This window comes from Ochotona princeps, chromosome 17 (genome assembly GCF_030435755.1).
Source record: "Ochotona princeps isolate mOchPri1 chromosome 17, mOchPri1.hap1, whole genome shotgun sequence".
Lineage (NCBI taxonomy): Eukaryota > Metazoa > Chordata > Mammalia > Lagomorpha > Ochotonidae > Ochotona > Ochotona princeps.
The window spans coordinates 46,850,262-46,862,940 of record NC_080848.1 but is presented as its reverse complement, the minus strand read 5'-3'; the positions used below and the strand labels follow the sequence as shown (position 1 = coordinate 46,862,940).

General features: G+C 42.6%; 1 protein-coding gene across 7 annotated transcripts in view; it reads right to left on the bottom strand.

Moving 5' to 3' along the window:
* The window catches only part of SPECC1 (sperm antigen with calponin homology and coiled-coil domains 1), a 299,800-nt gene that overhangs the window by 45,056 nt on the left and 242,065 nt on the right, over positions 1-12,679 (bottom strand). Inside the window, exon 13 of one of the 7 annotated variants that reach the window (XM_058676532.1) lies at positions 11,235-11,417. The exons of the other annotated variants lie outside the window; for them this stretch is intronic. Coding sequence (XP_058532515.1) covers positions 11,385-11,417 — 33 coding nt within the window. The 3' untranslated portion in view covers positions 11,235-11,384. Of the gene's footprint in view, positions 1-11,234; positions 11,418-12,679 lie in introns of those variants that run through there. 7 annotated transcript variants of the gene reach the window in all.

The window sequence follows — 12,679 nt, the reverse complement described above, 5'->3', positions numbered from 1 at the left end:
TCTTTGGTGCTCATATAGACAAATGTGGAAGAGTATGCCATGTGCCTTCTGCCATTCCCCATCTGCTGAGCAAATCCTCTGACATGTCTCTTGATACCCTTTCAGATTGATACGTTTTGCTCAGAAAGTCATGCTTACTCCTGGAGGCATCACGCACCTGGGAATGCACATTTAACTGGGAGTGTGGGAGACACTGCGACACACCTTGCTGGCTCATGAGAAAACCAGTGGAGGCACGGTTGACCAGTTGACAGCTGTGTGTCCACCATCACTTGGCAAACAACCTTTTACTTTATGTTTCCAAGAAAATTCTGCCTTGGCCTGTGCCAGTTAAGTGTCTCCAGAGATCACTGTATTGAAAACTGTAGCTGAGGAAGACAGAGTGGGTGAAGAAGGGCCTCAGCAGACAGAGCGCAGGCCGGTAATGCCATTCCTGCTCTACTGGGAATCTCTCCTTAATAAAGAAGTCAGGAAATGAAGCACTCAGATGGCAACAAATAGAGCAGTTCCTTGAACTGTGCATGTAACTCTCAAGGGATCCGTCTCAAAAAGGAAAACAACTAACACAGCCCCAAAAGGACCACTATATCATAGGCTGCTTGCCATTGGATGAGCGTATTTTAGTGCTAGTCTGTGGGAATTCTAAGACAGAAAAACAGAAGTTGCCTTCAGTGTGGGAGATCATTCCAGACAGATTCAGCAGGGACAACATTGCTTTTTTTTCCCCCCTCCAAAAGAGAAACAGGTTAAAAACTGACCCAAAGACATCTCTTTACCCCTTAATGATCAGCCAGGCATCCTTTACTGTCTTAATTCTTATAATACAAATTCAGAATATGAACAGCTTCATATTAGTTTTCAAGTAAACTGCTTGCAATCTAAAGTGTTTTAACTTGCTATCTAAAATGGAAGAACCAAATGGGTTTCAAATAACTGGAGCCACTTTCATGTCTCTTTAAGAGAGGGGTCGGCAAACTTTATCTGTAAGAGGTCAGACTGTAAAGAATTCTGGTATTGCGGGTCAGATAGCCAAAAGGCCTGTGTTCTGAAGCTGCAATACAAAATACCTATGGACGCTATGCAGACCAATGGGTAGGGCTGCATTCCTATAAACGCAGTTTTCAAACACAAGTGCTCAGTCACATGTTAGCTGACTCTTCACCTGAGTTAAGATTCCAATCTAGGTTAACAGGACTAGACCCATATTACCACAATTTCAAATGGCAACTCTGATGAGGTAAGTTTTACTTTTACTAGCTTTAAAGTTTTACTTTTTACTAGCTTTATATATATAAAAGATGGGACTTTGACCAAATGAGAAAAATCTGCAACATGCATTATGTATAATTCAGGGTAAAAACAAATATACTATTTGGCAAAACACCATGTTTCTGAAAAAAATGTTTTATCAGTCATCTATGTTTACAAAATCCATTTATGCTAGGAGATACAAAAAATGTTGATGGAGATCTATATTATTTTAAAAAAGTGAATTTCACAATTGTTTGCACAAAAATAAACTTAGCTTGGGCCTGGCACAATAGTATAGTGGTTAAAGTCCTCACTTTGCACTCCCTGGGATCCCATATGGGCGATGGTTCTAATCCCAGCTGCCCTGCTTCCCATCCAGCTCCCTGCTTGTGGCCCAGAAAAGCAGTGAGAACAGCCCAAAGCATTGGGACACTGCACCCGTGTGGGAGACCTGGAGGAGGTTCCTGGCTCCTGGCTTCGGATCGGCTCAGCACCGGCTGCTGCGGTCACTTGGGGAGTGAATCATCGGACGGAAGATCTTCCTCTCTGTCTCTCCTCCTCTCTGTATATTTGACTTTCCAATAAAAATGAAAAATCTTTAAAAAAAGAATAAACTTAGCTTTAAATTCCATTTTTCCAAGAACTCTTTGAGCTAGCATGTATCTTAATTTTAAAAGGTACAGGTTAAAAAAGCATGAACCAATGTGCTGTCACATGGCTTTGAAGTGGAATAGCAGAGATATTAATGGAATCCCACGTGGCAGGCTCGACAGCCCCTTGCCCACGCAAACCCCAGGGGAGCATACTGTATGTACTCTTTAAACATACTCTGTTCTCCCACTTTAAGTTTGGTCTCAAAGAACCTGGTTTAATTATCGACCTTAATACATCTTTATGGCCTGTTACCTCAAACTTTCCACCCCAAATTATATTGTTATGATATTCAATATAAAAAACATGAATCATAACAATAAAATGAATTCTTGTGCATATCATCTCCCAAATAAAAGCTAGATTACCAGTACCTGGCATCTGTTTGACTTTTCTTTCTTTCTTTCTTTCTCTCTCTCTTTCTTTCTTTCTTTCTTTCTTTCTTTCTTTCTTTCTTTCTTTCTTTCTTTCTTTCTTTCTTTCTTTCTCTTTCTTTTTTCTTTCTTTCTTTCTTTCTTTTTTTTTATTGGGAAGTTATATAGAGAGGAGAGACGGAGAGGAAGATCTTCCATCCACTGATTCATTCCCTAAATGGCTGCAATGGCTAGAGCTGATCCAGGAGCATCTTCCAGGTTTCCCACATGGGTGCAGGGTTCCAAGGGTTTGGCCCATCCTCAACTGATTTCCCAGGCCACAAGCAGGGAGCTAGGTGGAAAGCGGGCTGCTGGGATTAGAACCTGGGCCCAGGTGGGATCCTGTTGCATGCAAGGCAAGGACCTTAGTCACTAGGCTACTGGGTCAGGTCCTTTACTATTTTAATTTAATCATTTTATAATATACAAAATAATAAATACCCATTTTCAAAAGTTATAGCTTCACAAGAATTTCAACTTTCATAGGAGTTCATACCTCACACTTATCACCTGCCAGTTCCCTGACCCCTTAAGTTCTTCCTGCTGTCTTTATTCACAATAGCTAACATCTTTATACATATGGAGGCCAAATACCACAAAGCTTACTCTTAGGTTTTTAGACTATTCACAAGGTTGTGCAAACACAGCCACACTACTTCCAAAGCATTTTCATCACCCCAAAAGGGCAGCCCCTCCTCCCCCTGCCTTCCATACTCCTGGCAGTCAAAAGCTGCTTTCTGTCTCCACAGGTTGCCCTATTCTGCTTATTTCATATAAACAGAATCATACAATAAGGAGTCTTTTGCATCTGCTGTCTTCTCCTTTTTCTTTTTTTAACAAAAGATTGATCTGAAAGACACAGTGACAGAGAGTGAAAGAAAATGAAAGAAGGAAGGACAGAGAAAGTCAGATTTTACAGAGAAAAGGAGAGACAGAAAGAGCCCCCATCCTTCTGTTTCACTTCCCAAGTGGCTTCATGGACAGAGAGCTGAGCCAGTCCCAAACCAGGAGCCAGGAGCTTCTTCTGGGCCTCTGACAGTGGTGCAGCGTCCCAAGGCTTTGCGTCATCCTCGACTGCTTTCCCAGGTCCCAGCAGGGAAGGTGGATGGGAAGTGGAGCAACTGGGACATGAACTGGCATCCCTATGGGATCCCAGCGCATGCAAGATGAGGATTTAGCCACTAGGCTACCACGCCAGGCCCCAGAATTTAATTTTCCACTTAATAGAGTATGGGCATTTTTTTCTATGCCTTTAAATAGATTTGTTCAGATATGAGTTTTTCCAGATATGATCTTTAAGGACTTTATAATAATGCTAAATTATACACATATCAATCTTATTTAACTGATTACTCTATTGTTAGCAATTTATATAATTTCTAGTTCCTTTAAAATAATTATAAATAAAACCACAATGAACTTGCTTGTGATTACATCTTTACTAGAATCTGTGATTATTTCCTTGGCATAGCTAGCTTGAAATATAATTGCTGTGTTACACAGGGCATACTCACTTTTAGGGTTCCTGACTTACATTGCTGAATGCCTCTCCCCAAAGGTGGCACCCACCTGCACCCCCGCTAAAGAAAAAATAGGAGTCTCACTTTGACCCTTTCAGTATTAAATGCAGCACCCTATGCTCATAGCAGCACAATCAGTAATTGCAAATCATGGAAGCAGCCAAAATGCCCATCAGCAGAGGATTGGGTAAGAAAGCTATGGTTCATCTACTCCATGGAATACTACTCAGCTATTAAAAAAACCAAAATGCAGTTCTTTGTGGCCAAATGGGCCAAACTGGAAACCATAATGCTGAGGGAAATGAGCCAATCCCAAAAGGTTAAATACCACATGTTTGCCTTAATTTAAGATGATATGATGTTATGTATAATATGTTATGTTATGTATGTTATATGTTGTGTATGAACTAAAATTGAAATGTCAATGAGGTGGTCACAGAAGGTGGTTAAGATCTCGCTTTTACTTTTAACATACTCGTTACTCATTACTATGTCAATTAATTCCATAATGATGTAAATTTTTGCTGATGGTATGTTGGAGCTTTTAATTGACTGGGATGATACTCTGCTGGCTCTGTCTTCAGACCAGAGAGGGTATACCTAAGAAGCCGTTGAACTTGACTGGACAATAAGATGCTGGACTCTATGTTTGGTATATGCTTGCAATGGGGGAATCTCAACTGAACTTGAACTGTGGTTATGCAACAAGGTGGAGGAATCCACCATGGTGGGAGGGTTTGGGGAGGGGTGAGGAGAACCCAAGTACCTATGAAACTGTGTCACATAATACAATGTAATTAATGAATTAAAAATAATAAATAATAATAATAATAAAATGATACTTCATTCATCCATTTGTACATGTTTTTTTGTGTGTGTGAGACTAGAGAGACTGAGCAATTTTAACATTCAGTTTAAAACAAGTTTAATATATTTGGCTATTTAAAATGGTTTATAATATTTATTAGTGATTATAACAACATTTTAACTTTACTTGGCAGTCACTACTTGGAACTCAAGGATCTAAAGCTATGGGTCCTTGTCAGAGCCCGTGCCACAGGGGAGACACTAAAAATTCTGAGAGGACAGAAAAACCCTTCCCTTTTAATTTCCTAGCAGATGTTCCAAAATACAGTCAGTACCAAAATGCAGTCACTGGTGTCACACCCAAAGAGAATGGAGCTGGGAGGCCATGAAGGAAGGGCCGTCCTGTGTGGAAGTCTATAATAAGAACCAGTTCAAGGACTCAAAGTGCAAAAATCCCAGACAACCCACTTGCACAAGCACACCTGCCCAAGAATGGCTTGTCTCCACCAAGAGCTAACGCCAAGCCCTGCAACGAGCCTCTGGAACCAATGGAATTTGTTTCCAAACAGTTTACACAGATTTCTTCTTCTTTTTTTTCTTTCTTTCAACGGCTCACCCCTTCCCTAGCCTCTGGCACCCATGGCTTGCCACAGCGTGGATACTGTGATCCGATAGAAACTGTTTTGCAGAGGTAGTTTCTGCTGCTCTAATTAACTCAACAGAGGCAAAAGAGGACTACATTGGAATGCGGGTGCTAAAGTATACGCAACTTTCAGGCGTAACTTTTAAAACTAGAACATGGTAAAAGGCTAAGTGACCGCTTCTTGAGTCCATTTACACAGGAGTTAATAAACCCATGATACAAATATTCATCTCTCCTATCTCATTTCAATCAACAGCCCTTCATCCGCCCATTATCCCTGGCATACCTGCTCTCCTTTTAGTCCCTCCAACACACTGCTCTTCTCCATGCAGGCTTTTCTGAATTGTTCCCTTTCCCTAGCATTCTTTCCACCCCATCTCCATCCCACAAAGCCGGTCCCTCCCCTCATTCTGGTCCTTACGTGCAGGTCTCCTCAGAGAGGCTCCATCCTACTCCTCCCCACCCAGGCTCATTCCCCTTCAATTCCTCTTTCTTTGCTGTCTGTCCCCAGTTCCTTTGGTAATCCATTCCGTCTTGGAGTTGCAGAGTATTTACTGAGTAGATATTTGAATAAACTAGGTTTCTGGCACCCTCTCCCACTTGGGACTAGTCTGATGTGATCTTCCCTGTAGGTTGAAAAGAGCAACCTGCTCTTCCTGGAGCTTCAACCCTGCTCCCATCGGTTCTCTGAGTCTTACTCCTTTGGCTTTGGTGCTTGTGAGATACATTCAGAAGTCCCTCCAACGCAGAGCAAAACCACAAAACATGAACCCCAACACAGTGTGTGTGGCACAGTGCTCTGGGAAGAAACAATCTGGTCAAGAATGGAGTTTTCTTATGAAAAGTGCTTTTAGTTAAATTATCTCACCAAAACAGCAGGACACAGAAGGGAGTCTCCGAGGTACCTACAGACCAGCATGTACCAAGGTACTGCGAAGAACAGTATGAGTCAGGAGGGCAAGGGTCCCATCTGAGCTTAAACCTGTGGCACCTTGGTTTACTCATCCTATATCATAGCTATTTTATTCAAAATTTTCTGAGAATTATTGAGTTATTCCCTAAGGTAGTCAACTATTCACCACAACTTTTGTTATATCTACGGTTCTTTACTTAAGAATTTGATTCTTTTAAAAATTATGTATTAAAAAAATTATTTATTTATATTCTGGAGACAGACAGCTCTCTCTCATCAGCTGTTTTCACTCGCAAATGTTCCAAAGCTGCAGGCTGGGAACTCCATCCAGGTTTCCCGTGTAGGTGGCAGGGACCCAACTACCTGAACCATCACCTGCCGCCTCTCAGGGTGGGCATCAACAGGGGGCTGGGGTCAGAGCTGAAACCCAGGCATCCTGCTATGGACCACTCTGACATAGACCAAATGCCCACAGAAATCTTTTGTTTTAATCTCTCATGGAGAAGGCTTTAACTATGAAGGATACTATGAGAAAAAAAATGGGGGATTGGTTTATTATGAGAAATAGCACTTATTTGCTAGCACTTCTTTTGTATATAAACACACAGTATGTCGTGAAGAAGTGTTCATTTAGGTGGTAAGTGAACAACTGCCTCAGGATAAAGAACTAGTGCCATAATTGTGTACGTGTGTGTGTGTGTGTGTGTGTTAGGTTTTTTGCTTTGTTTGTTTGTTTATTTATTTTTGCCAGAAAGCTTCAGAAGCCTTAGGTCTAGCCTGTAGCATACAGGAAATAAATGCCTCTAAGTAAATCCAAATCCTATCATGGATCCTTGTTCCTCCACGGTGTCTGTGAGCTCCCTGGGACAGGCTGACCCTAATGCATGAGTACAGAAGACATACTGAGACTCGGAACTTGTCATGTGGGACATGAGGTCTTGAATCAACAGCTGCAGTGCTCCAGGGTCCTCCATCATTTCTCTCTCACTCCTGAAGGCCTTGGCTCGCGGCTAGGTGCGTCAGGTCAGTCTGCTTTGCCTCTTGCCTTCCCTTACACCGAAGGAGCGGCCCTGGCCTTGAACAGACCCATGAATGTATGGAATCCACTCCAAATCTTTAAATGCCGTCATTTCTCAAGAAGCATGACAAGGCACAGTCACCCACGCTTCTGTGGCAGGCATCCTGGCTGCAGTCCTCCCTAGGGCCCTGCCACACCCTGGCCTCTGTGGCTGACATGGATGAATTGGGCAAGGTTGTAGGGCCATCGTGGCAGATCTCAGGCATGGATTCTTCCCCCATGAAACCTTGACTTGAAGAGCAGAGAACCCAGCTGTGCTCACAGGGGCTTGTGACCGACAAGACTGTGACTAACCTGGGTCTAATTTAAGTGGCTATAACTTGCAGTAATTTGCAGCAACAGAAAACTATCAGAGCGGACCTTGTGTGAACACAGAGTAACAAGCAGAATCCACAGTTGCTTCCTTAGGCTCAGATTATTCGCTTCTCCTAGATGATTAAGTGTTTTCTTCTGCAAGACATTCATGTTCCCATAGGTTATGTCTTGTGTGTTTCTCTCTCGCTCGCTCTCTTTCGAGAAGATTTTTTTTATCTGTTTGGAAGGCAGAGTTTCACAGAGAAAGATCTTCCTTCCACCCATTGGTTCACTCCCTGAAGTGGCCACAACAACCAGGGCTGGGCCACGTTGAAGCCAGGAGTCAGAGACTCTATCAGGTTTCTCTCTTGGGTCTTGAGGACTTAGACCGTCTGATGCTGCTTTCCAAGGCACATTAGCAGGAACTGGATCAAAAGAGGAGCAGCTGGGACATGAACCAGCACTCGTATGGACGCTGCTGGTGCAGGCCTAACTGCTGCCCCACATGAGCCTCATAAATCTGTGATAATTCATTACACAGCAGAAGTAAGCCAATTACAATACTTTGAAGAAAGAACAAAATAGTACTTGGTCAAAAATACTTCTAGCTAAACTATATCTGATCCAGTTCCCTGCTAGTGCACCTGGGAAAAGCAGAAGAAAATGGTTCAAATACCTGGGTTCCTGAACCCATGTAGGAGACCCAGGTAGAGTTTCTGGCTCCTGCCTTTGGCCTGATCCAGCCTTGGCAGTTTTGGCCAAATGGGGAGTAGATTCTCTCTAACTCTGCTGCTTAAACAAAGAAACAAAACAAAGCAAAAAAACGACTTTCTCATAAGTGCAAGCTTTGATAACAGTTTACATCTCTCTTCTGCAATACTGCTGGCCTTTAACACGCTTAAACTCAGCTTGTTAACACCTGGTAGAAGTTACTGCTCCAGCTTCTGAGATATAGAGGACTCCCCCATCACCCCCTTGTGGTCCTTGGTTGAGTCACCAGTGTTGGCCACAGAGCCCACTGTGCATGGCAGGGCTGCAAGGTGCCACCCTCGAGTTGTGGGAGGTTGTGCTTTATCATGCTTCTCTGGTTGTGACAGGATTTGATTAAGAAGTGCATTTTCACACACTTTCTTCAGGACTGAGGAAGGGGACAAAGGACCCTGCAGCACTTGTGGCATTTTCTAGGGTGCCAGTAGGGCTGGAAGCCAAAGCTTCATTGCTAGGAAGCCCACCTGTCAGCCACAGGCATTTTCAGCTCCATCTTATGTGTCTCCTACACTTCCAAACCCCCCCCCTCCCCCCGCAGCAATGTATCCGATTCTCCCTATGCTTGGAATCACTCTGCTGTTCTCCCAAGCCAGAGAAAACTCAGCTCTTAAAAGGCTCTCATGATTAACTGAGGTATATATTTGGATAATCTCCCCTCTGGCATATAAAGGGCAAGGCTGAGGGTCAAGGGGGTCCTGCCTGTCTTATTTACTATCTTAGCTTTTGCCTTTTGAGAATTTTTACTGTTAGGGACTGGTGTCACAGCATAGCAAGATAATCCTTCAGCTGCAGGGTAAGTGTCCAAATGGTTTGAGTCTCGGCTGTTCCATTTCTGATCCGGCTCCAAGCCAATATGTCTCAGAAGGCAGCAGAAGATGACCCAAGTGCTTGGGTCCTGAACCCATCTCAGAGACCCAGAAAGAGCTCCTGGCTCCCAGCTTAGGACACATTCAGCTCTGGCCATAGAGACCTTTTGGTAAATAAACCAGCAGATGGAAGATCTCTCTCCTCTCTTTCTCTAACTCTACCTTTCAAATAATATATATATATTTTAAAAATTCTTATTGCTAATTTTATTAGAGATTGGAATTTCTCCATCATTACACAAAACTAGGAGCTAAAAGTAGACAAGAATTTTAAAAAAGAAAAAAAGAAAGAAAGAAAGAAAAACAGAGTGGACAAGAGAGGGAGATGTAGCGGCTCCCAGGGTCAGTGTTCTCTTTGGCTTGGAATGTTGTTAGCAGGTATAAGGAACTCCAAGTTTGGGAATACAGAAGAACTTTTCAAGGCCTTTCTGGGAATCTGAAGTATCCAAGGATGTCTGGGGTTTATGAAATGTCTGGAAGCGTGTCTTGTTCCGGGCGAGCCACTTTAGTCAGTGGGGGCCTTGCTCAAGTTCTTTGCTAGCTCTCAGCCCTGGGGTTACGTCCACATATCAGGAAGCTGAACCAAGGGCTCGGCACATGGACATGACTACTTTAACTTTCTGTGCTTCATACTCAAGTGCCCAGCTTAACTCACACTGCTACAGTCACTAAAGGGAAGATTTCTTTTATTCTGTTAGGGTTTGAACATGACTGTCCCAAACCCCTGAAGATGTTTAAACTCCAAAGAGGGAAAACTTGGCCCAGCTATAGTGTTTGGGTGTTGGGCCCATTGGGAGGTCTTTATGTCACTCAGGGCATGAACTCGGGAAAACAGATCTTGAGAGAGCACTAGTTATAAAAGCCGTGGGTCAGGCCCAGCACCTTCCTTTGCTTCCTGGCTCATCCTGTGGTCCTTCCTTGTCACCTGCGTGACCCTGACCAGTTGGGTCTCGGAGTCCCAACCAATGGGTCCATCTGATCTTGAATTTGAATCTTCAAAATTATGAGCTAAATAAATCCTTTCCCTTTCACAAGCTAATTTCCTCAAGTATTTCATTATAGTGCCACAAAGCTGACTTAAACATTTTCAGCCCGCCCAGCTTAGTAGCTGATGTGAATTCAACTTTGATTAACAAAAAAGTCCTTTAGGTGAGCGGGTCATCATGCAAATCTCACCTCTCCTAACTAGTGCCATAAAACTGTCTCTAACACTCAATGTTCCCAATCCTCCTCCCCGTTTTCCTTTTTTTGTCACAGCACACCCTCCTTCTAATATAGCACATACTTCATTTTTTCATTTTGTCAATTCCCACAAGAAAGCTAAATTCCATAGAAATGGATGTTTCCCTGCTTCACTTACAAATGAAATCCTAGAACTTAAAGCATTTCTGGCACTAAATAGATTGCTCAACAAAAGTATTACCGAGTTAATCTATGAGGCCTAACACATCGTGTTATACTTTGGTAAGGCAAAAAGAAAGTTATTTTAAGTCAAAACACACATAGCTACTGGTTTTCAAGACTACAACTTTGCTGAGCCTCCAACAGCTCATCTCTGGCTTTGTAATTCTGAGAGAACAAGCTTACAAGGTATCTAGACAAACAGAGCTAGACAAAGAATATCCTGTGTAAACAAAGCAGTCAGACTTATATTTATCCTTGAATTTTTTTTCAAATTTAGCAGTGACTGAAAAATACTCCTTAAGCAATTTTTTTTGTGAAAACTCACAGAAGATGTTCAGAAAAGAACCACAAGTTTCATTATAGTAGGACAAACTACGTTCCTGGTTATGATTGGAAATACCTTAGTCTACCTCCTCCCTGCAATCTAATTATAACAGCGTTACATCACAAAGGGTACATTCCTTCCACAAATTTTAATTGTCTTTTTATATCCACGCTGGCAGTTCCTGCATCCATCTCTGTGAGGCGGGGGAAGCAACAATGCCTGTCAGCCGCAGCACGGCCGGCCAGTCATTCCTGACTGACAAGGCTTGGTAACTCTTCCAATTTTCCATTACCATTCTTATTTCCTTTGTGCTGAAACCTTCTGTAATCATCATGTGCTCACATTTGCTCTCTTTAGTACATGCTGCCTCTCTGGCTTCTTTTTCTTTTCTATTTCCTCAGCAGGGTGGGTGATACTGGATGCTGCTGCTGAGGGGACTTCATCTGTGGCTTTACAACGAGCTGGGGCACAGCGGACACAGTAGCTAAAAGAATAAACAATGGGGACAAGCACAGTGTCACAGCAAGCTAATCCTCTACCTGCACTGCCAGAATCCCATATGGGCACCGTTTCAGGTACTGGATGCTCCACTTGCAATCCAGCTCTCTGCTTATGACCTGGAAAGGTAAGCAGAGGATGGCCCAACTCCTTGGGACCCTGCATCCACATGGGAGACCAGGAAGAAGCTCCTGGCTTCTGGCTTAGGATCAGTTCAGCTCTGGCTGTTGTGGCCATCTGCGAAGTGAACCCAGTGGATGGGAGATCTCGCTTGCTCTCTCTTTCTCTAAAAACTTTGACTTTCAAGTTTAAAAATCAATATTTAAAAAAAGAAAAAAGAATAAACAACAGGTTATCGGCCATTTAGTTCCTAGCTTTCTCCTCTCTCCCAGCATAAAACGAAAAAAGGTACTTATACTGTTGGGTAGATTTATTTCTAGGACATCTCACTGCTGACATTACAAGGAAAAGCCCAGCCTTTATCTTTTACATTAGAGCTGGATCTTACGATATCATCTCCTTCCTTCCTTCCTTCCTTCCTTCCTTCCTTCCTTCCTTCCTTCCTTCCTTCCTTCCTTTCTTTCTCCCAGCGCCCCCCATCTCTCTCCTATCTCTAAAACCTTGAGGTTAGAAACGGAATGCTATGGTGTCAAAATGGGTCTGAAAGAGCAGAATGCCGGAGTTGGCAATTTTACAATATTTACTATAACAGGTAAAATAAAGAACACATAGGCGAGAGGCTTCATGACCTAAGAATAAACAATGATTGCTTAAACAGGATAAACAAACCCACTGTCCACTAGAGATAGGCTTAATGACAATGAAGAACTTTGCTCATCAAAAAGTGAAAATTCAAGCCCTACAGACAGAACAGATTTGGCATACACCTATTTCACAAAGGATTTGAAACAGAACTCTCATGAATGGTATGAGCTACTCAACTAACTTCAGAAATCTGCATGGTGTCATTTACTGTACTTGAGCGTATGCTTACCACAACTCCAATTGCTCCACTCCTAGCTACACATCTAGCAGGCCAACGACAGACATGTACAAGAGCATGCCAGCCCTAGTTACCATTCTTCCAAGTTAGAAATAACTCACTGCTCATCAACAACAGTGTGAATTAATAAATGATTCTATTAATTATACATTTTAGTGGTTAGGGTCACTAAACGTTGAATAAAATGCAATGAAACAGATAAATCTAAATATTGCATGAAAAATATCAGACACAAATATTACAAA